The sequence below is a fragment of the Lissotriton helveticus genome, chromosome 10 (assembly GCF_964261635.1).
Source record: "Lissotriton helveticus chromosome 10, aLisHel1.1, whole genome shotgun sequence".
NCBI classification, from domain to species: domain Eukaryota; kingdom Metazoa; phylum Chordata; class Amphibia; order Caudata; family Salamandridae; genus Lissotriton; species Lissotriton helveticus.
The window spans coordinates 163822116-163847259 of record NC_136071.1 but is presented as its reverse complement, the minus strand read 5'-3'; the positions used below and the strand labels follow the sequence as shown (position 1 = coordinate 163847259).

General features: G+C 41.8%; 1 protein-coding gene across 2 annotated transcripts in view; it reads right to left on the bottom strand.

Moving 5' to 3' along the window:
- The window catches only part of SDK1 (sidekick cell adhesion molecule 1), a 2171476-nt gene extending 2146821 nt beyond the window's left edge, over nt 1–24655 (bottom strand). For both annotated transcript variants that reach the window (XM_078665001.1, XM_078665002.1), the window contains exon 1: nt 23208–24655. In XM_078665001.1, the coding sequence (XP_078521127.1) occupies nt 23208–23976 (769 nt within the window). In that variant the 5' untranslated portion in view covers nt 23977–24655. The remainder of the gene's footprint in view (nt 1–23207) is intronic.
- Between the last annotated feature and the right edge of the window lie 489 nt (nt 24656–25144).

Below are 25144 nucleotides of genomic sequence, written 5' to 3'. Positions count from 1 at the left end.
ATTAATTTAAAAAAAAAAAACATATTAGCTACGATGCATGCAGAAACAGTTCCTAGCCCTTCTGCAATTAAGAACGAACTGAAGAACCACCTCTTCAGAGAATAGTACATCGGTATTGTTAGGGAAATCCTTCCCCCGATACTCTTCTTTCTTGTAAATGATCCTTATTGTATCCCTAGACTCATGGCCATTTTCAGTGCACCACTTCACTTTACAAATACATATTCAATCTATTTATTAAATTCAATCTGGCAATAAAAACACATTAACTACAGAACAACTAAAATAATCAGTTTTATGATAAAAGAAACCAACAGTAAGCAACACAATGTGTAACACTTAATACATCCTTTTGTAATGTCCATTACAAACATTTATAATAAATATGTGAGTCCTCATTATTTTAGCTAAAAACAAAGCTTTTATAAATGTATTCATCTAGCTAAAAAACAAAGATGATACCATAAGAGACAATCTGATAGTAGTCTTAAACGAACAGCTAAAAATGTTCTTATATTTAGGGATATTTACAGATGTTTTGATAATGTGGAACAAGGCCAAACCTGACCATCATATTCAAGCAGAAACTTATCTTATAAGGTAATACATGTAAATACCCTTCACATCCTTCATTTGTCTTTGTGAGCTTAATACATTGCAAATAGGGCTTTTACCAGTATTATTAAAAATCACTAGAGCAGGAACGAAGTATAACTGTCCAATGCTACTTATCTCTGTTCCATAATCTATAAAGTTATGAAAAGAAATAGATATTTCATAATTAACAAATAACTTTAATACTAGCTGCTTCTTAGCAGAGGGCCCAGTCATAGCACTATCAAATATTGTCCAAAGCAAAAAGTGGCTATTGAGGACAAATCCCCTCTCAACAGATATTAGAACATTGGAATGTTGGGAGCTCCATTGAAAACAATGGAGTGCTCCGGGCTTATAATGGCTGGTATCAGCCTGAAGCTCTAACATTCCAATGTTTCTTTGTTCACAGCTCTGGCTGTGAACAAAGGCTTCAGGGAGCCTGAGGGGATTCCAATCCCCTCACGCTTCCAAAAGGCTTTGTTTTTTTTTGTTAGAACATTCTGTCCTCTAGTGACAGAATGTTCTAATAGCCTTATAGCCCTACGTAGATGGGCTATACCGCTATTAAAGTCCCTCTCCCTTGTTAAAGGCCCTCGCCTTTGGCTCGGGGCCTTTAACGCTGGAGAGGGCCTTTAATAGCTGGTATAGCCCTCTACGGCGGGCTATAAGGCTATAGGAGAAACTTCAGCCCCAAGCTTTCAGCTTCAAAATGTAAATCTTTCAAGGCTGATTTCTGTCTTAGCCCTTCCAAACTGACATACGGTGGCAGTAATAATACTTTAAGACATTTTCCTTCAGGTTTTACAAAATTGGGAAGAGTCAAGGATAGGCGTTGTGATCCCAAAGACTGCAATTGGTATAGTTCTTGCTTAGAGGTCTTGAGAGGTTGTAAAGACTATCCACCAAAAAGCAGGTTACATTTCTCATCCCTACAAGGTGTCCAGTTTAGATTACTACTAATTTACTCCCCGATAACTTGTACTGCTTGGACCGCATACAGTCTACATCCAGCCAATAACCTATCAAATTGACTTTATTTCCTTACGAACTCCATTACCTGGCCTCACAAAATCATAAAAATATTACCAGAACTGCAGGTCTAGGGACTTGAATATTCTACTCAACTTAAGAGTAATGTACTTTACCCATTAACCCTTCTCAAACGGTGTGATCCTGGACAAACATTTTATTTAACTGGGTCTCTTTTTCTCCATTATCACAAACGGCAGCACCTTCAAATAAGTGATTTAGGTACGTCTGCTGTACACAGAACTCTTTTGTTTGCTTTACTTTTGCTCCTTTCATAATACAAATCTAGCCTTCATATAGGGTACACATGACCCCTGACTTTGCTCTTCATTTCGCATTTGCATTGTCATCAGGGCAGTGGCAGAAATGTTTCTCAGTTCATATTTAAAAAATCTCACTTTTAAATATATTACTAAAGAATTATGTAGGAGTGCACTGTCATTTACAGACAGACATTTTCCATTGAAATAGCCACAAATGTCCCCACTGACACGAAGTTTAACTTATTAAACTGAATAGTGTACAAATGATATGGTGTGGGGATCAGGTTTTAGCAAAATATTTATCGTTTGCACATCACCAAGTAAAGTATTCTGATTTGTTTTGATCCTATTAAAAATCATTGTTGCCATTTCACTTAGGAATTACAAAAAAGTGCTTTCCTAACAATTGAAATAGATTTTTAAATATGTGTACAGTTCAATCCACAGCTATTTAAATGTTTTGTGCCCAGCACCATAGTCAGACAGTTGACTTTACATAACCTTCTAGTTTTGCAGTCAGAGAAAGATAATATAAGCAGCAATTTGTAATAGGATGTATGCTGACATTTGACCCCAGTCTTTGCCCAGCAAATAACACAAGATAAAAACAAGATTTAATTGTCTCTTTTTTGCTCATTTACTTTCTGAATGAAGAAAACACCTGTTCTTTTCTAACTGGACTTCTTTTTCAGGACGGGCCAGTAGGCTCTAAAAATAGCTCATGCACAGGGACGTAGCTTGAGGGGGGGGGGTGTTTCGCCCCACTAAAAAATGTATTCTGCTGTATGTAGTTGGGTGCAAATGTTTTAAGTCATATATGGTGAAGTCTGTCGGATTGCACCTGGGATTTTTACATGCCCACACTGACAAAAACACACACACACTCACTCCCTTGTCTCTGATTTGAAGAACTTAAAAAATGTTTTAGGTGCCCCTAACAAGAAGCCCTCCTCTCTTTCTCTCTTTCCACTGCCCCTTAAGCCACCCTCATGTCCTGCTTCTTATATAATGTGTTTTAACAATATGTGAAATCTGAATCTCACACCCCTCTAAATCCTATTGCCCAAGCTATGCCCCCTGTAAGTAGATTTGTTAAGGCCTGATTACCTATTTTAGCCGTCTTGATCATCAAGCAGTTAGGCCTCAATAAGATCCTAGCACATTTAGGTCTCTGCAGACCCCACGAAGTCTGGTAAGGCAGAACAAGCTCATATAAATAAAACAAAATACTTATTGTGTTAATATTTCATTTTGGGAGGAAAAGGCATTGGTTTAAAAAGAGTCTTCAGAAGGCCTGCAAGAAATTACCCAAAGAGTGGCAAGAATATATCATTGCTTAAGGTGGTTCTCCATTAGAACTTTGTCAGTTGTATTCCCTTATTGTTTATTTGGCCCCTCATCCATGTGAAAGAATGCATGGCCTTGATCAAGTTTAGCGACTGTGGTACTCCCATTACATGTAATTTTTCCCACAAACAACGCCTGTTCATCCTGTTGAATGCTGCACTGAAGTCAATGAATCTGGCTTAACACTTGCCTTGCTCCATAGCTACCCGTGTGAGATCACGTGACAAGCACCTGGTGCAAAGTACTAAGAAATTAACCAAATCCTGCTTGCTCCAAAATAATTGCAACCCCTCTGCCTTATGCCCCAAACACTAAAGCAGGAGCCTTGCAACATTGTGTAGGAAACGTCCAATATTCAAACAGAATACAGGTGCCCCTCTAATTAATGTGTTAGAGATTCCATGGGAGCCTGGAGCTTTGCTACACTTTAAAGAACTAGTTATATATACCAAATTGAACAAGAGGTTAGCATCAGGTAACAGAAAGATATAACCACCTTGTCCTTTAGCCTCTTTAGAAGCCACAGATAAAGTACCTGGCCTGCCCTGTTATTTTAGTGATGGGGGCTTCACGGACAGCACTGATGTCTTGCTCTACCAGAGACCAAAATAAGTGAGAATTTCCAGAGGCAAGGTCTTTTTTCCATTATTGCTCCTGGCCCTCCTCCTACTGGTCTTTTATTCAACTTTAATGGAGTGCATGTATTTAACAGTTCTCTTAGAAGGGCTCTATGCAAAAGCTTAGTTAGTTGGTAACATAACTAGTGCTCTTGTAAAGCGCTCCAATACCTTTGGGTCTAGTTTGCGCTATATAAAACTCTACACAAAAAAATTACATATTATAAAAAAATTCCAGGAATTACAACACATCTTGCCTCTGTCAACTAGAACAGATATTGTGTTGGTTATGGTCTTTATTTGGTTTCAAAACAGAGTAAGAGGATGCAGAAAGGTCAAATAAAAAGCAGATTTAACTTTCTTAACCGACTCCTCCCACCTTACAATCTCATCCCCTCTTTATTTTACAACTTTCCCTACCATAGGCCCATCTCCCAAACAAAGGGGGGGAGGGACCAGGAAGAAAACGGCACAGTCCAACTACAAACTGAGCTGAAAGAGGCCATTACAAATCTACTATAACATTTAAAAGAGTATACAGTTATCAGATGCTTTGCAATAAATGAACTCTCCACAAAGAACTGGCTCTTAGTTTTCTGATGGAGTAAACCGGTGTCTAGAATTAGATAGATACACTTGCATTTATAAAATTGGTTCATTTTCTTCAGCTGGTTTGACATCCAAGATGTTAGCATTGAGATCAAATAAATGGAAGTACCAGGGAACCATATTCAAATTTGCTCGAGATTGTACTCTAAAGCTTATAACTCTAGGTAAAGTAAGGACAAGATATTTATTCAAACATCACAATCCACACACCCCCTATTAGGCGACTGATAGGAAGAAACATGGCAAATAAACTATTGAGAGTATCTGAATTCAGCTTCACAAATACCCTCACATGCAATTCCATAGGTTCACAATGCAAGGCATCATCAGCATAAAAGCCATTTCAGCTAACAACGGTGATATAAATTGATTTCTTATTGCAATCACATACAATCAAATAAATAGTTGACACAGTATTATTCCAGTAGCGCAACCTCTGAACTTGCCTTTCTTAGCCATCCCTCTCCAACAACACCCCCTCACTCCCTTAAACCTGACACAGACAAAAATGGAGCCAATTAAGGTATTGCTGCTCATCAAATTAAAGCAAAAGACACACAGATGATGGATGGAATGCAGAGCAAATCAAACATTCACCCCCGGTCAAGAGATCTGGGTTAAATCCATCATTCTTTTGCTCACCAATCAACCCCAGTTTAGACCCAATCATATGCAAATCAGTCTTGACCCTGGTCCTCATGGGAACAGTCCAGCCCGAACTGCCGAGCCAGGTCCTCCCTGGAATCTCAAACAAGCTTCCTGGGACCGGTTTCGGGACATCACCCCATATCAGCCAGGCTAGCTTGAATCCAGGCCCAGATCACTGTACTGGGGTGAATGTATGACATTTTCTGCTTTCTGTCCATCAATTGTTCTTTTTGCATTTGTCACCCCGAGTGGGACGGGCATGCCCAGACGTGGGTCCCATGCTCTCCATGCCACTGCAGTCAAGCTATCCTGGCTGATGAGGGGTGAAACCCCGAAATCGGTCCTAGAATGCTTGTTTCCAGTGGACCTGGCCTGGCAGTTTGGGCTGGACTGTTCCCATTGGGCACAGGGTCAAGACTGATTTGCATATGGCTGGGTTCAAACTGGAATGGCATAGGAGCAAAAAAAACAATGACTTTAGGCCCAGATCTCTGTATTGGGGTGAATGTATGACATTGTTTTGCATTGTGTTAGTCAATTGTTCATTTAGCGCTCATCAAATTAAAGGCACAACCATCAAATATCTCTATATTTCTTTGTCTTTGCTGTTTTTCATCAGTAAGATAACTCTGTAAAAGTCAGATATGCACATTTAATTTACGTTGCGCACACCACCTGAACTGTGACCTCAAGAGTTGAAATTTTGAGACACGGGGATACAACAGGAGAAGTTGACCCAACCAAATCAGTCCCTGATAAAGTAGAGAAATGGAGAGCAAGACAGACAAATATAGAAACAAAACGCCTGCTAACCTTGCTGTTCAAATACCTTTAACTCGTGTCAATTTAGTGAGCAAAAGAGAAACACAAAGCAATTTACTTGTCAACTATAACCCTTCGGCACTGCAGAGCACTGCTCATGGACTGCTGAGTGCTTCAGTTCTCGAGAACTTCAATTTGTTAAACGATAGAACTTACTTACGGCTGTATTACAGCAGTGCTTGTAACTTTTAAAATGCTTGTCATGGAGCCGATCTGATGGAAACAGATTAAAAACAATCATGTAAGACTCCTGCATAAGGCCAGATCATCATCCCATTAGAAATGCGCGCTAGCGGTGGCAGGGTTTTCATTTCCAAGATGCATGAGCTCTTGTCACACCATGACATCTTTCCTGTAATGCGAATTTTCAGGGTGATATGAAATATGATGGATAGATCACAGGCTGCAAAGAGAATATAGAACAGCAACCTGTCACTAAATCTGAAATTTGTGACAACCACTTTGAAGTGTATTGCATGAGGTGAACCGCGCACTTATTTTAGGAATCAAGCGCGTTTTAAGTAGAGAAGCCGCCAATACTAAAACATTATATACTACTCTCTCCTGAATCCAGCAGACGTTACACAAATTCAAATTTGTGCTTCGAGAATTGATCTCTAGGCAAATAGGGCACGGTAAGCTTATTTAATTAGAACCATGATTTAAATCACAGACCATATTATCGAATCAAATGTGCCATGCATGATCAAGATTTTCTCATTAAAAGAGTTATTTTTTTGTTATTCGGGCCAAATAATCAGCTCCGTATTTTATGAATTCAGCTGCTGCATGTAGGTTTTTAACATTGGGCTATATGCGTCATGTAGAAAAAAAACAAGTTCTGGTAGATGAAAAAAACTATCAAAATAAAAACAGCTACCTCGAGCTAAGAATCAATAGAAACAACATACAATAGAATTTTATTTTATACAAAAAAAACATTGAACTAGGATGCTGTTTTGAAGTGGGCAACCTTGATAACCAGCTAACTGCAGCCCCCGGGGATGTAGGTTCAGATTTTATTGACCACATTACTAGACCACCACTTCTACATTTATATTGGTTTAACAACACATTTCACAGTTTACAATACACCACACTCATTACTCTCAGCATCAATAGTTGAGATAAAAAAGAGCACACGTTTGTGCACACTACTTCTCCAAGGATGCAAAGTTTGATTATCTCAGAAATGGTTGGCAGAAAGCGTGTTTTTTCGGTTTGGTGTAAATCCATTCCATAGACTTTGAGATATAAGTTCCTAAAAAAGGTACCATGTGGGATTGAAAGGGTTAACACTACATGCATATGTGCCATTTAAAATAGTAAACCATGATTTGCCACTCCGGTCAATAACAATTAAAAAAAAATAACACATGTCCAATATAGGGCTGGAGAAGGGCTCTGAAAATGTTTTTTCCACCATCTTAAAAATTGTGACTCTATTCCAAGTTGTGATTTAATGCTATGGAAAAAATAGACATAACCATGAAGGGGCCATCCTCAGATCTGTTTGACCCCAGTGGGTTGCCGAGGGATGCACGGAAGCGTGGAAAACTTGAATCCCACACCAGGAAAAGAAACATAAGCTTTTAGATGCGTGATTCGTTTCCATTTCGTGAATGATTGGCAAGTCTTATGATTTGGGACTTAAGCACAGAGAAAAAAATCCATTGTCATGGGAAGATATTATAATAATTTTGTCTGTCCCCATGGCTCAGCCAGTAGGGACCCAAAGGTGTTGGAAACACAAGGCTGCAGGTACATCCTCCGTAGCACATGGCTGAAGGCTCTATGCAACATGTGTTGACTGATGGAAGGCAGGACCAACATTCAATTCCCACTGCATACTGCCAAAAGTGATGTACAGCAGGGGTTGGAAAACAAGTGCAATATTATTATTTTTTAAAACTCAAAACAGAAATTCAGTGTAAGATAACTGTGTTATCGTTCTGGATCAAAAGAGGAAAATAGCTCAAATTCAACAATTAAGGTTCCTCCATATCAATCAGTTGGCTGCACCGTATCCGTAGTTACGATCGCTCCTCTAGGTGTTCTACTTGCAATGCGGAGTGCTGGCCAGCTGAATGAACAGAGAGGCACAAAGGAAGCCACCTAACATGTATTTTTCTTCCTTCTCCTGGCATTTTTTGGGGAAACGCAACTCGACTGTAAGAGTAGCAGCAATTAGCCTTATATCAATCTTTATCCAAGATGGTCGCCTCTTCAGTGTCTGTTTCTTGAAATTTTCAATCCAAGATGGTATTAACCGTGTTTTGTGATGTTGTGTCCTGTTTAGATCATATATAAAGGAGTCTTTTGCCAGAATGTGTTACAATACATTCATTCTGTTCCCATTCTGAGAAGGATTCCTTTTGGATTCTTTCTTTTGGAATACCTTATACTGAGCTATTTCTCAACCATGAATCAGGCTGTTTTGGTGTCTTGCTTTTTAACCTCTGCATTAACTATCAAATACAAACAAGAATTGTCATTTTTACCAAAGAGTTTTTTTTTGCTCTTTCTCTTCTTGCCTGGGACCCTCTTAAGGAGGCACTAGGCAACTTTTGCATGTATATTAAGTGCGGGGTCCCAAGGCTACTTGGAGGCGGTGCCCTTTCCTCTGGCAACCAGGAAGGAACTAGAGAGACCTTCACTGAGAACAGATCTTAGCATTTGTCTTTTCAGAACCATTCCTCAAAAACTTTGAGTAACAATCAATTATTCTGCTTAGACTCTTTATTTCAGTCTTCAATCATGCTTAATAATGTGACATCTACCAATTTTTCTCTTAGTATTATTACATACTAATCAGTGGAATGACTCATATGTGTCATATCTGTGATCTTCAACTTTTACTTCTGTGCGTTGATATTACCGTTATTACACAGTAAGCCATTGTCCCTATCCTCAACGCCCAAGTGATACAGAAATACAAAGAAGCTGAATAACATTAATCCAACATTCCAAGCTCCAGGATTCTACATTGTGGTTATGCAGTGCAACTACATACAACAGTGGCACCACTGCATCAAGGTGTTACTTCAATACAACTGTGATGCCATTTCGGATGTTACCAAACATGTCACCTAATGTTTATGACATCAGGTTAGACGCAGGGCACTGAGCGAGCTACAGTGCTCACTATGAAAGGCAAATTTCATTGATTTTTAGGGTTTGCAACTAAAACCATACTGTCTGTTTAACTGAGGTTTTTTGGACTGTATTTTCTTTGGGGTTTAGTTTTTTTGATTTTTGGCTACCTACTCTTCATAGTAAAGAACCATTACTACTCTTAACAAATGTTTTCATGGCACTTTGTTTTTGGGGTTTTGTTTTGGGTAATTTAAGCTTCCATACCCTGATATCCTTACTTCACCACATTGAGCTTACTACATTACCTTGGTGCAAGAATTTTTTGAGGCGTTGCAACATGGTGTCAGAGTGTTTTGCTTGCACACATTGGCGCAAGTTGGCCAGTGGAAATACTTTACCATAAACTTTCTTCAGTTCTAGGTCCACTGAACCACATTATTGTCAGAACCAAGCAATGTGTAGGAGTGCAATTCGAGTTGAGTTACTTAGTTATACCATCTTTGCACACCATTGATTAGACCATGGTGTGGCCTCTGTGACTTGCAGAGCATAATGAAAGAAGGTGCTAAGGTGGACAGGAGATTTAAGTCCAGCCACGGGGCACCGCTGATATCCATTTCCAGATAACCCTTGCAGAGACAACCCCCTTGTTTGGATAGGGTGCGAGCTGGTTTAGAAATTCCCTTTGGAGGTTATCTTACCTATCTGAACTCACTCACCTTGTATCCTGTGGCACTGATGAAGAAAAAGATAGACCTCCTGCCACCTTTTTTCCAGGTATCCCTCTCGTACTAAGATTTGGGACCACCGAGAGAAGTTAGTCACTGGTCTAGATTCTCAGAGAAGAGGAAGTTAATGGCCTACTATAAAGGCATGCATTTTGCTGAAGCCTGAAACCTACATGAAGGTCTGCAACTGTGACCTCTGTGAAAGACAGGAAGGAAATTTTTTGCCTGTTGCAGGCTATGAAGAACCCCCAGAAACTGTGTCTGTGCTGAGTTTGTTAAACAAGACAATGATTTGTAAAATACTCCATATGGAAAAACTGTCTTTTATGGGAGAACTTTAGGAGGGCCCAGGGGATATCATAGCTCCTACCAGAGAAAACCATGACCTGAAATGAGATCCTGCGATCACTGTACAGGTTTTTGAAGCTTTCCTTCGATATATATCACATCAGCACTGACCGCTCAACCTGTAAGAGCTTCTGCAGAATACACACAGAGCAAACGACTGATGAGGTAACAGCTGCATCCAATGATCTTGCTTCATCCATCACCCACTAAAATGCAACTTCTCCCATTTGGGACTTTTGTGGACAAGATTTCTCTCTTCTCTTGAGCGAGGTTCCACTCAGTATATCAGAATCAACATAATTATGGTCAGGCACAGTCCTCAACTTCATCCAGATGGCCTATTTACTTGCTACATACTGAAGACTAATTCTAAGATAATATTTCTTCCCACACACAGCAGCCAATTATATTTGTTTACCCTTTTTGATTGGCCTCACTTGAGCCCTTCGAATGACTAATTCCTAAGTAATTTTTCTGAGACGTTATCTTCTCCCGTGGAATAACAATGGCCATACTAACTAGCACAGCAACAGATTGTCACACAACTCCTGATCTCCCGGTCTCCAAGCTGGAATTTTAACTGGTATGGCCAACAGAGGTTTTTGTGCACACGATTTGAAGCAGATAAAACCAAGAGTAAATCGTACATGCCAGCACTGCAGAATCCAATATTGTGCAACCTTAACAAGTGAAAGCACACACAATTGACACATAGTCCTTTAATCAGTGGTCTGAAATTCTGACATTGCTGTAGTTATGTACCCACTAAATACTACACCTCGTGGTATGGCAAATTGCTAGTGCTGTTTTGAAGTACCAGATTTGTGCAAGAATGAGTATGCACACTTTGCATTTCATGTTTTTATATTTTGACAAATGCATTTCATTTTTAGTGTTGAAGTCTGGCTCTCTTAGGTGTATCGTTTTAGAATGACTGTCCCTAGCCTTGGTTATATCTCAAAAGGAGTAAGCCTTTGTTTTCGGTCAGGCTATCAGAAGGTGAACCGAAGCGTACATACCCTTTGTGGAGAAGTTGGTTTGTGTCCGTTAGGAAACATTGAGCAAGTTGCTGCTTATCAGCCTGCCTGTTGGATTTCTTACACCGACAATATAACTGCATCAGGGGCTAAAAATTCCTTGGCTCAAATATGTGAAGGAGTCTTTTGAGAAAATTGGATCCGCAGTTCTATTCACCAATCCTTCCAAAGTGAGTATGCAAGGCAAGGCTCTGGTCAAGGATCGGTTCTTTAAACAGGTCTCAATGCTCCGGGAAGACACAGAGTTAGCCAAGCCATCGGTGAGAGAATACCTAGTAGTTAAGTCTGCCCAGGGCATTGAACCATACCTGTCTTGTTTAAGCAGTGCACATGATAAATTCTTAATGACCCGGTTCGGGCTGAATCTTCTGCATCATGTTTTAGCAGAAGCGGCAGGGTTCACACCGTCCATAGAGATGAAGGGGCCCTGTGGCTGCGACCATAGGTCTTCACAGGACACCATCCATTTCATCTTATCATGCCCATTTCATTCACATCCCAGGAGTCTTTTCCTGAAGGGAATTTTAAAGAAAGCCAGATTCAAACAGGCATGGGTGGCACTGTTTTTTTTTTATTGGCCCCAGACGCTTTCACACCTTTTTAGACCACTAATTTTTTAAGGGCTGCATTCAGACTAAGGAACACAAGGGGCAGCGGAAGTTTTTAGATTTCTCGTTACAATCCTTCATGCTCTCTTAAGAATGGTTTCCATGTATGAAGATGAATTGGACTGATGGGGGACAGGTGTCATGCAATGTGTATTTTATTTTAACTTACTGATTGAAATTGTACCATGTGGATTTTAGACTGATGAATTACTCATTCTTTTTAAGTTTGTATCTGTAACCTGTTTTGGATAAATTGCTACTTTTATGGTATTTTTACATACCGAATAAAGTTATTCTAAAAAAAAAAACTGCATCAGTAACCCCAAGTAAAGAGATGGTGGATCTCCCTTGAAGTTCCCATACTTGTAGAAGGTAAACTCCTCCAGAGTGTACTGCTTTAAAAAAATCATGTTCTGTGTTTCTGAAGTAGTTCTTTATCAACTTCCCTAGAGAGGATGTTTTTATTACTTGATTAATATTGGAGAGAAGCACGGCACTGTAATAAGTGCATATGTGTCAACACAGGAAGTCTCCTTGTAAATCTAGAAGCAGTTCACTTAAATACTACCTACAAAACAGGCCTACCAAATTAAATTAAGATTAACTGCTGTAAAACACACTTCTCTTCCATACAATAGAGACATATACGAGGAATTAAACTGCAAAGAAGACCGCACACGGTAAAGTAACTGAAATTATGCACAGAATTGCAGGGTTGGCGAGTACACAACAGCAAAGTGCAACTGCAGGGTGAAGGTTACATTTATTAGCGAGCCACATAAACTACTTTAAAAAGGTCACCTTAATTGATTCAGCAATTTACATGTAAAAAGTGACGCTTCTGCACAGCTGCAGGACTATTTCTGAACACCCACCTTTCAGAACAAAAAGGTCAGTCTGGCTTATAGCAAGATGGGAAACAACATGCAAATCGAGTAATGTAAATTTCAGCTTCCCAACAAGAGCTAGAGAGGTCAAATGAACACGAGCTAAAGTGCTCGTCTTTTGTTTTACACACAATGAGAAGAGTGTTTGCGGAGGCGTCTGGGAAGCGAGAAGGAAAGGTAGCATAAAAAGACATGAACTAAAAATCACTGAACAGAAGGAGTTTTTTTGTCAACATTATAGACAGCTATTTTACTTCTGTGTTAATAAACTCACACTTCGAAACAACTTTTTCTTGCAGGCCCTAAATTTGAAATTGATTCACGAACCGTCTTCGAAGAGAATCATCTCCAGGTGCTGCCAATTTTCGGCAGATACAGTAATATGCCCAGGATCACACAATTTGGCCAACTGTTCAAAATTGTAATTTTAGCTGGAATTTCATGTGTACCACAACCAGAAAACTCGATAAATAGTGAGTATCAACACCAGGCCCACGTATGTCAAAATAACCAGTTTAAAATAGGCTGAGATTTCTTATAATTAAAAATAGCATTTAACTTCCAAAACCCTTTTCAGGCTGCCAATGTTATAGGTAAGTAAGTTGCATAACGGAATATTCAATGCTGCCCCAGGGGTCTCAAAGGACTCTGAAGTGGAAGGAGGGCCAAGTGAAGTCACTGTTCATAACACTTGAAAATTCATAAATAAACAGTCTAATGCGTAAGTAGGTGCATGTATATATTTTTCTAATTCAACGTTGCATGTAGCTCTCATTTGAGGGATGAAGGCGTGTTCATAGGTAACTTGAAAAAACTAATAATAAATCAATAGCTGAAAGATGATCAATGAATTCTCTGTGCTCGGACCAATCCTGTATATTTGTATAAGTATATATCTTGAGTTTATTAGCCAATGGTGTTCACGCCCATACAAAATGCTTTTGTGGTAGGTTGTAAAAAGAAGGTTCTTCTGTAAAGGCAAAGGCACTGAATGATTCGAAGCTATTGAGCTAATGCAGCAATGTAAAAAAAAAAGCCAACGCAACGAAAAATGTCAGAAACAATTGTAGGATCCATTATTCTTAACTACAATTTATTTTCTACGAGCATTTAACTTCAATTGCAGAGGCTAGGTGAAACCCTTTTCTTTTTTCTTCATCTACCTACTTTATTACAAATTAGACTTTTCCAAACTGAAATTCATTGATCATTGGTTAGTAGCCGTTTTAAGGTTAGGGATGATGGCTTCCTATATAGAATGGAATAACTGAGAAAAAGTACCCAGAGAATGGAAGTGAAATGCTTTAAGCACCGTGTCTGGAATGCTGACATCGGAAATCTCAGAATGCTGATATTAACTGCTGCTCGCCTGCATTCAGAGCTCAGAAAAAGTCTGAATCAGTGACACTGAGTAGATGGAGACGGACTGGCTTCTTTGCCCGCCTCTAGAGGGTAGATTTGAAAGCATGGGTGCTAAAAGCTTTATTGTCAACATGCTTCTAGGCACTACCAGTTGTTAATTACCCTCCACTTCATTTTGCAAGCTCACCTTGAGCACATTCCCGTAATTGTCAGGCATGCAATATACAGGAGTCACTACCTTCTCCACAGGGCATTAATTGTTGTTAACTGCATTTAATTATCAGTAGCCCAATTATATATGTGCGCCAAATGAGAGGGGCAAGGGCAATTAACTGCTGAAGCAGAACTACTTGGGGGCAACAGGGCAATTAGTATTCCAGCAACCCTATCTCAACTATCAGAAATTGAGTTATCGGTTTGTGAAAGGAGGCACCCCTACAAACGTAATAAATCCATTATAGTTAGATCAAAACACAGCTCTGAGAGAATCTTTGCTCAACCTCTAGTAGCTATGGCATAAGCAGTAGGCAAGCCTTAGTTAAGTGCATGCAAAATTCAAGCAGTACCAACATTTTCAAAGTATAGAACAACACAATAACATTCCAAAACAAATTTAGAAAAATATTTAATGAGCAAAAAGACACCAAGAATATCAAAATAGGTTAAGGGGAACCGGCGATATGGGTTTTTAAAGTTTTAAAGGCACAAAGCACCTAGAAAAGGTCCAGCACTATGGAGAAATAATTTTGCGATGGACCAAGACTGTGGTGCAATTTCAGGCCGACCGTGATGGAGCGGATTTTGGCTACACTAACTGGGTTGCCCCGGTCACAGGTTTTACCTTTAGACTTAATCTCCAATTGCTGTGAAACTGCATCTGGACAATACTGCAGACCTTATATCCTTAGGATAGACTACCGCGCACTGGGTCTTTCGCTCTGGCTAGGTCTTCTGCAGGGTTTAGTCATCGTCAGTCAGTTTGGGTCTCTTAAAGTCTGCTGTTTTTTTTACTTTTTGTGTCCTTGAAGCAGGTAAACACGAATCCAACAACTTTACCCTTGGAGAGCAGTTCCAGTTGCAGTGTACCAGTAGGATTCAGGAGTCTCTGCGAGGCCTAGTCTTCACACAGGAGCCAAGTCCCATTCTTCTTCCAGAAAGGCCTTTTTCTTCAGATGGAGTCTTCCCAGGTCCAGGAATGTTCGGAGGAGGGGGTGCTGGATTTATCCGGTGCACTTGTCTGTTTTGGAGGGATTTAACCACCCAATTCTAACAATTTTCTTGCAGCCCCTTCACCCCCCAACCCCCCTCCAGCATTCCTCTTTATCTTACTGTAAAGGTAGCTAGGAGCCCTTATTTCATGAAAGTGAAGCAAGACTGCCAATGGTAAGACATGTCTTCGGCTTCCTGGCCACTCTACTACCTGAAAGGGTCAAAACTGGTTTTTGTTCAACTTTGGCTGGAACATTACTGCCGAGAAGGGTATTGGGGATGAACTAAACATTCCCTCTAGGACGGGTCATCTTTTTATCAAAAAGTATTCCAAAGCTGCCTTTTGTTCTGCTAACTTTTCTGGTCCATTCCTAGCTGTTTAATCCTGCTACATTTTCAGCAGTTAACACCGATTGGCCTTTTCGGGTCCCAGAGGCAAGCTATTGTTATTGGTTCCAGACTCCTTAAATAGCCCTGCCAAACATGTGTTCCACCTCTGGAGGTGTGAAAAATGTCAGAACTGGTTTAATCTTTTTCTGGCTCAGACAGCCTTAAGTACGTTAAGTAAATTTTCTGCTCAAGTTATCACACATCTTATTTTGCAATTAAGTCAGAGTTTACAAACTAAGCAGGAAATAACTTTTAAGCATCTTACAGCCCTTTCCTAAGTAGAGATGGAAAATAAATATTAAAATCTAACCTAAGCCTACTAGAGAAAAGGCAAGCCAGGTCTACAGAATAAAATAGCTTTTAGCTTTTATTTCACTAAAAGGGAACACTATCTCAGTATGTGATGTGCCCTATTTTTATATATTAGCACCTTGCTCTGTGGGTTTACAAAGCACATTTTAAGAGTGACTAATGAATGTATAGAAATACCCTTTTTCAATATGGCAAAGGCAGTTTTCCGGCTCATGAGTCACTGCAGTGCATTTAAACTGCAGCCTAGCCAGAGCACAGTGGTGCAGCTGGCAAAAAATATATGTTGAATATGAATGTGGTGAACACTTTAGCCCACATATAACATGCACTTTAAGCACCATTTGTAATGGGCCGATAGGGCAGTTAAACAGGCCAAACAGGGAGTTCAATGCATAGCACAGGCACTTTCAAGATGTTATGATGAATAAGTCCAGTAGCCGAGATGTAGATATAATAAAATGGTAATTTATTATTACCATTTTATTTTTCATCCTCTGTCCCTAGCTGAGTGTCAGGACGGGATGGGGCAGCGGCTGAGTGACAGCAGCAGGGAGGAAGGTGTGCTGGTTAACCCCTCCCACACTCATGACGAGCTCAGCTCGTTATGATCCACGGTTCTCATGTGCTCATGACGAGCGGAGCTCGTCATGACCGTTAGAACGCTCGCACGCTGGGAAAATTCCCCTGTTGTGCGAGCGTTCTAATGAAACGGGTGTGGTCATGACGAGCTCAGCTCGTCATGAGCACCGGGGCGCAGTGCGCGCCACCTCCCCCCCCAGCACGGCAGGGGAATGACCCCAGCAGCCAAGGGGTTAATGCACTGTTTAAACTGTGCATGTCTTTTTGGCCGGTCATCTTGCGACGACCAGCCACACATGCGCACTTTAAACCTCACAATCCAGCTATCTTAAAACGGCTGGGTTGAAAATAAGTGCAGGCCTCCAGAGCGATGTGGAGGCCGTTCCCACCAATCCTGACGCTGCTCTCATGGTGCAAGTGAGCAGCGCCAGGATTGGGCAAGGGAGTTCCAGCATCCGGTTCCAGTAGAGAAAAGGTCAGGAGCGAGGACGTCACGTCAGGTAAGTTTTATTTTTTATAACATTTTCAAGTTGCAGCTATCACCAAATGTGTAAAAATATATGTTAAGAGTTACTTGCATAATGTACAGCTTGTGGGCTTCAAAAAGGTGCACAGACAATGTCACCCTCACACTGACACAAATGTTCAGGTATATGATTGTCAACCCGCATTCGCCCCCGATCACTATCACACTTTGCCTATACCCACTAAACATTGCAGTTGAAACCTACTGAACCACCAACATGCAGTATTTTACAAATGGACAACTTTGGGGGCATCCATTTCAACACTTCTGAAGACCCATTAGTTATGGCCACAATTGCATTACAAATACAACATTGAGACGGATTCCAAGGTGAACTGTGAATAAATGAGGGATTCCTGGATACATAGGTTCCAATATGCAAGAGAGGTAAACAAACACTGGGGGCACAAAAGGGATGTATAGAAGAAACAAGCTGAGTTTATGGGCGAGCACGAATTAACACTTCCCTGCCAGTGCATGCATTAAGGCTTCTTAAAATCGTGAATGGCCAATGCTGTAAGTAACCCTCTACAGCAGTTGCTCCTGACATGTAGAAAGGCTCAGTGCTCGCCCAAGCGTTCAGCGCATGCAAATCACAAGAACAAATCAGCAGTAACTGAGATTACCTTCAAAGAGGTTTTCTATTTACCTGCAGCACTCAATCAATATTATTTCAGTTCCTTTTCATAGAAGCCGCGTGATTCAGAGCCTGGAGTAACACCTTGAGGCAATCACGGCATGTAGCCAACAATACTTTGCCTTCTGGGACTCAGTTTTGATGTTCACATTACTAATATAGGCCCAATGATTTAAAAATCTGTGCAATGCAGTACAGTTAACATCTTTGCATAATACAATTCAGAAATGCTAAAAAAGACCTTTTCAAAACTAAAATAATATAGGCATATGAATCCCAGCATGCAAAAAGTCACTATAGAAAATGCCAGACCTGGCAGAAGGTGCCATAAATTAAACTGTAGAGGGTAAAGGATGAAATGCTTGAAAGAAAGACAGTCATTGGTAATTAAATGTGGCCACATTCTAGTCCATCATTCTTTCACTCATTGTGCCACTTCAGACAGAGACCAGCCACATGCATATCACTTTTGATAGTGCTCCAATAGCTGGAGTCTAGCTGGAACTGCCAGGCCAGGTCCCCTCCAGACGGGAATACAAGCATCCCCAAAATTGTTCCGGCCTACCTGGACCAAAAATGAAAGAGGGACACCTTGAGTTCTATGGATCAGTAAGCACAGGACCATATCTGTTGCATTTAAGGCATCTCACTTAGAAAAACAAAAACATGATTGTTGGACAGCTTGAATTAATGTCAACCACTGGTATTTACCACTGTCTGAACTCCAATTCAATGTTTTGAGCCACTTTAACACTGTAGACTGTGAACAGTCTTATGCTAGTAAGATGTGTTCCTGCTCCAATAGGAACACTTCAGCCCTAACTACTAGGCCTGGTCCCCTTTGCGCAGTTTCAAAGGATCAAAGCTGTGCCTCACTGATGAGGTGCTGCAAACCTGAAGCCAATGTGGGGTTGCTGCTGTTTCTGGAACATGGCCTGATTATATCAGCTTGGACAATCACAACTTGAGCAGGATCATGGCTGATTTGCATATGGTTACCCCTACTTGGAGAGGCATGATGTGCATAACGCCAAAGGACTGGAATGTTGCCCGTGCAATTTACAACAGCTGAGACTTTTGGTCCCTCCCCCCACCCCCCATAAACTTTTGTATTTTCAGCATGACAAACCAAGTGAGAAGGGAATGACGAGTCATAAGTCCAGAATACATAGGTTGACCAGATTTTTTAAAATTAAAAACCGGGACGGCCATCGACATAGAAATAGGGCCGGGGCTGGATCATGGTCACAGAAGGGCTTTACAATATTTTTTTAAGGAGATATATACCATATGACCAAGGGCTTTTGGCCCGAAACGCGTCGCTGGTTCTGTTGTTTTAAATAAATACCATCTTGCTGACTCTGCTGGTCCGGTCCTTATTCTTTGCTGGCGTGGAGGCGGTGTCTGCGAGCGCAGAGCAAGCTGAGGAGGAGTTTCCTTTTCATATATATATATATATATATACTTGCAGCAGCTGCAGTCTCCCAGAACCGCCACAACGACGACAGAGAAACCACGCAAATCCAGCGGTTTTTTCAGGCACAGGTATTTATTTTAGACGAGTTACCAGGTCTGACGCGTTTCGGGCATCCGCCCTTGTTCACAGATAGTCAGTAAATGGAATGGTCAACATTTAAATAGTGGCTGTTCCAAAGTTTTTTTCACATGTATTTTTTTCTATTTCACCACGTGAGCATAAAAAAAAAAAAGAGAAGACATACTACTTAGTATAGCACATATAGAGTATGTTTTCCCACTAGTATGTAAACATTTCGCAAATTAGTGTTGCTAGAAGACTGGATAAAAAACAAGTAACATTTAGAATCCACAGTGACATAAATCTGAACGATGTATATATACACATTGTTTAAAAAATTAAAAACAATGTATATAAAAAATATGTACAAACATGAATGCAGTGACCAAAGAGTTGCTGTTTAAAATACAAATATGGTCCATATCAGTGCAAATTACGCAACAGAATAAATGTGCAAAACAATGCAATGAACTTGAATGTGCAAAGAACCGCATTAAAGTGCTACACAGTTTTGTGCAAAATTGCAAGAGGAATAAAGTACAAGATTGCATATGGGTAAACAGAAGTCAGATCTCAACAACTTAGTTTCAATAAAAATAATGACACGTAGTATAGATCTAATATGTGCAAATGCGCAATATTATATGAACCAAAGAATATATATTCCTATATGCAAAACTGTATTCCTATTGGTCACTGTAAACTTTGACCCAAAAAGATTTTTTGGGTACCAAGTAGCCATATAGGTACAAAGTTAATTGTATATGATGTTAAACGTTCAGAATTAGTCAAACTTTGTTTGGCTTAAATTAGCGAAAAGTAGCAAAAAGTGGGAATAACTAAAAATATACCTAAACTGTTATGTCTATGTCTTCATATCCAAAGTGTAAGAAAAAATGCATACCACTGAATAAAAAATGGGATGCAAAGAAAAGAAAACACCTGCACCCATGAAACTAAATAAAGTAACAAAGGTCCAAGTATTAAAAAGAGAACTAAGGATAGAGCAAAGCAGAGAAACATCGCACTCTACTGAACCTATAACCTAAAAAGGTGAATTTCATAATCTTAAAGGAACACATGTAAATTATCCGTAGTATTCAACCCATTGGGGAATTTGCTGTCCAATTCTAAGATAAAATGTGATTCCAGCCTCCTAAGAATCTTGTCCCTGTCACCGCCTCTACGGGGTTTTGGAACTGAGGCGATAACATAGTAAGACTGGCATTGTAAATTATTGTTATGGATTGCCTTAAAATGTCTGGCCACCGGATACGTGTCATCATTGTTAACGATGGCACGTAAATGCTAGAGAATCCTGACATGCACCTGTAGTCGGGTACTACCAACATATCTAAGACCACAGGTGCATGTCAGGACATAGACCGCAAATTCCGTCTTACAGTTAAATGAACCCACTATAGTGGTCATAATTGGACTAAATGGTGTAGAATATTGGGTGGTATTAGTATATATATACTTATGATATATTTCTCATGAAGCGCGGCCTTAAATACTTTTACTAAAGTCCTTCTGTGACCATGATCTGCCCCACCAAAACATAGTTCTATTACTAGGTCACCGGCCGTCCCTGGTTTAGGATGATAGGCCACTTACCCCTCATTACATCCTGCTGTGCTGCCTGAGTGAAGCAAACACAAGGAGATGATGGGCAGAGTGTTGAAACTTTTCAGACACTCACCCCCAGTAACAGATCTGGGTTGAATCATCATCAGTCTTTAGCTCACTTTGCCACCCCTGTTCAGACCCAACCATATGCAAATCAGTCTCGACCCTGTGCCTCATGGGAACAGTCCAGACTGAACTGCCAAGTCAGGTTTTCCCTGGATGGGAAAAAAGCATCCTGGGACCGGTTTCGGAATAACACTCCTCATCAGCCAGGCAAGGTTGAATCCAGTGGCAAAGTGAGCAAGGGACCCACGTCTGGGCATACCCCATCAACTTAGGGTGAACAAAGCAAACACTAGGAGATGATGGACGGAGTACTTAAACTTTTCAGACACTCACCCCCATTCACAGATCTGGGTTGAATCTATCATCGTTCTTAGGCTCACTTCGCCACCCCAATTCAGTCCCAGCCATATGCAAATCAGTCTCGACCCTGTGCCTCATTGCCTGCCTATCCAGGTCTTTCCTGGGCCGGAAACAAGCATCCTGGGATGTGTTTCTAGGTAACACCCCTCATCAGCCAGGCTAATCCAGTGGCAAAGCGAGGCAGCACAGCAGGGGGCATTTCAAACAATGAAATTCGGTGCTGTGAAGAGAGCTCTTTAAAGGCTCCACTTGAACCTCTGTTCCTGTTGCGCAGAGAGAGTCGGAGGAAACGTGAGCCTGCACCACACTCGATTAATGTGAGGGTTCACCTCATCCTCTCTCAAAAACCGGTACATGTCTTTGATTCAGTACAAATTATTGGGACTCCGGGACAGTCCTTAAAAACCAGGACTGTCTGGGCAAATCTGAGATGTCTGGTCACCCTAAGAATACAACAGTGAGTCAATGCCAGTGGCCAATACTACTGAGAGCATTCCAGCCATCACTTTTTTGTTGTTTCATAGATGAACTGTCGCCCCTTCCCAACAACGTGGGATTGCTACACCTCGTTATATGTGGTCAGGATTCAGGATTCACTTCACTCCAATAGCATCAGGAAATTTCCTGTTCTGGATTTTCACATTAAAATGTATTGTTGGCAAATGTATTAGTAGTCCAATTAATTAAACTGAGGCAAATCTGGACATCAATCCCCAGAATACATTAGCTTTGCAATGAAAGCCCAACATTGGAAACGTAGGAGTAGATTCACAAAAACATTTATGAGTATGAATATTAGTATCTTTTTTACTCTTACAAGCCTTTCCGAAACAGTGCGAACCGTCCAACACTATTAGTAAAAGTTCAAAGTCAAAGTTCTTTCTATTTGCACTAGTTACGGGTGAATAACCACTGAATATTCCATTCTAGATGCCTTGGGGACACTTCACAAAGGCATGCAAAGTAAGTAAAGGAGAACAACTTTATATACTCCAGAAATGTCTTTGTGTGTCCGGGCACTGGGAGCTAAGAAGCATCTATAGGGCTCTTTCAGTTACGGTATGCCTGACAGTGAAAAAGACTGCAAGTAACATCTACCCAATGAGTCTGTGCAGCTTCCCGTCTAGCAACTATCTTCAAAACATTAAAATCTTAATAAGGTTTTCAAACCATTGGCAAACTTATAAAGTCTGTTGGGTATATCAACAAAAACAGATCATTTGATCCTCTTCTCTGTCTTTCTTGCCCTTGTTGCTATCCTTTTGCAATCACACGTGCAGTTAAAAGCAGTTAACTAAATACCTCCTTTTTTATTCATATGGGCTTGTAAGACTAAATGGCATAATCTGGGACCAGGTAGTTAGCCTTACGAACCCCTTTTGAGTACATATCATGGTGCGTTGGTCTATTATACATTTAAGTCGTCGTGTCCGAGATTCTGTGGCGTTGGAAGTAATGGGTGGCTGGAAAGCATGAAACCTCTTACCAAAATACTTAACATGTGACCCGGGTTGTTAATGCATTCCTGGCGCAGATGCCAGGTCTTCCTGCATCATGTGTAATTCCTTTGCCCAGCAATGGTCTTCTATTAATCAGCATGTTGCATTATGTGACCTGTGTAAGGATTGACTTACAAGTCCCAGCATGTAAATTGCTATAGAAGAAAATGCCAGAGCAGGACTGCCTGGACGTGACATAATGACACCAATGACAGGAGACAACTTCAGGTTAATAGCATCCATTTGGTCAAGACAACCTGTTGGCAAATGCCAGCAATAAAAGCAACGATAGCAATGCCATTGTTATTAACAGCAGTCTGTTGAGTTGTTTTCATCACTGGGGAGTTTGTTTTGTACAAAGTATTTTATTATATTTTAGGCAAAAGAGAAATACAGGTTGGTGAATCTACACTGGGGAGTTTTGAAACCCCCAGCACATGTGTAAAGTTCAGAAGCATGACTTACCCTGGGCCAGTGTGTTCCACACGTGGAGCTGCAGCAGCAGCAGAAATGCCCACCATGCCCGGCAGAAGCTGAGGTTCTTCGCCTTCATACTCCAACTATTCCCTGCAGCATTCCTGACTTCCCGTGCAGCGTTTCCAGTGATAACCATTTCCAGTGTGCCAGAGGCCAGGCTTGCCTCCCTGTGCTTGGCCGTGCCCTTAGCGACACTCCCCGGGTGTGCGATAGTACCCCCTGGGAGCCTGGCTGTGCTACGGTCAGTAATCCCAATGTGCCTGGCAGAGTCTTCGCCAGCACATTCCATGTGGTTGGCAGAGCCAGCAATACGCCAGTCAGTGCCATGGGCAGCACTCTCCACGTGCCCATCAGATCCGTGTTTGGCACTCCGTGTGCAACCGACAGGGATATTCGCACATTTTAACAAGTTCCTATCACAGTGAAGGGCACTGTGCCTGGCAATGCCCTGGGCAGCACGCCCCATGTTCCAGTCGGTGGTCCGAGTGGCTCGACCCCTGTGCCTGGCAGTGTCCTGGGCAACACTACCCATGTGCCTGGCAGCGCCCTGAGATGCATTCTCCAAGCATGGGGCAGCGCCACTTCCGTAGCGGGCAGTTATCTGGCAGGTGGTACCCGGGTTGCCGCTGCCCATGGCGCCCGGCGTTAGAACATCCACAGCCACCTCCTTCCTCACACTGCCCGGCTTCCAGTGACTTCTGCTTACACTGCAGGGGACCCCACGGCAGGACATGTACACATCACCAGCCACAGCCATGACTCCTGGCAGGCAGATCACAGAATCAAAGCAAGCAGCGCCAAGATCAGCAGTCCATGTGCTGTATTCTATATCCTGGTCCTCGGATGCAAACTTTCACTCCATCACTTTTCGTGCACAGTGCGAGGCTGGTGCACCTGAATCAACAGCAGAAGAACAGAAACAGAAGAATAATCTCATCCGACTGCCAGTTGCCTTTAATCGCAAAAAAACCACAAAGTCATCCGTTTAAGTCTCCCCACTCGCCTTCCCGCGGTTTCCCCCCGTCCGTGCGCGGAGAGGGTTTCCCTTCTCTGGACTGGCACCTGTCATGGGACTACGCGGCCAGTGGTCTTTACAAGCGGCGGAATCCCGCCCTCACTTCTAGGGGGAGGGGTTTTCTGCTTCTTTATTTCACTTGCAGTTTGCAAAGCCGACAGTTTCCTCCGGGCGGGACAGTTAGGAGGACGTCGGAGGGGTACTTTGATGGCTGCAGCAGGCAGCTTGGTCCCTGCCTCGGCTTGTGTGCATGCAGCTCCCAAAATAGGGGCGGCGCGCAGGGTCTCTCCCCTCCCAGTTTTTGGAAGTTTCCCAAGTCGGTTGTTCCAGAGGTTTTTTATTTTCCTTTTCCGCGCTGAGGGGAGAGCAGCGGTCTGTCTGTGGCACCTGCTGCCTCCTCACAGCGGCCGCTGGAGGGAGAGACTGGCTGCTTCTCCCGCTCCGAGCCGCCCGGCCGGTGCAGGTCCCTCCCTTTCAGCGGAGGGGGGGTGCTCCTTCCTCGGGGAGGAGCCGGGGAAGGCGGCTGGGAAACGGGGCTCGCCAGGTGGATGCAAATAAACACAACCGGCGGCTGATAAACTCGGCGAGGATCCTCTTGGGAAATAAAAAAGGCGCCGAGTCATGGGAGCGCAACAGCGCCCTTCCTATTCCCGGGCGGGAAGCGCCTTCAACAGGGCTCCCCTCCTAGGCGCTGCCCACCGCGACGACCCAGTCACGAAAAACTCCTTCGCTCTCCGAACTCCTTGCAGAAAAAACTGCTTCTTCTAACTTCGATTTTATTATTATTATTTAATGTTTCGAGCCTAGGCACCTCAATTTGCACACGACCGTGAATGTATATGATTGACAGGGCATCATATTAAAATGTCCATATTTTATGAGTTCAGAATGTCAAAAACCCGAAGAGAAT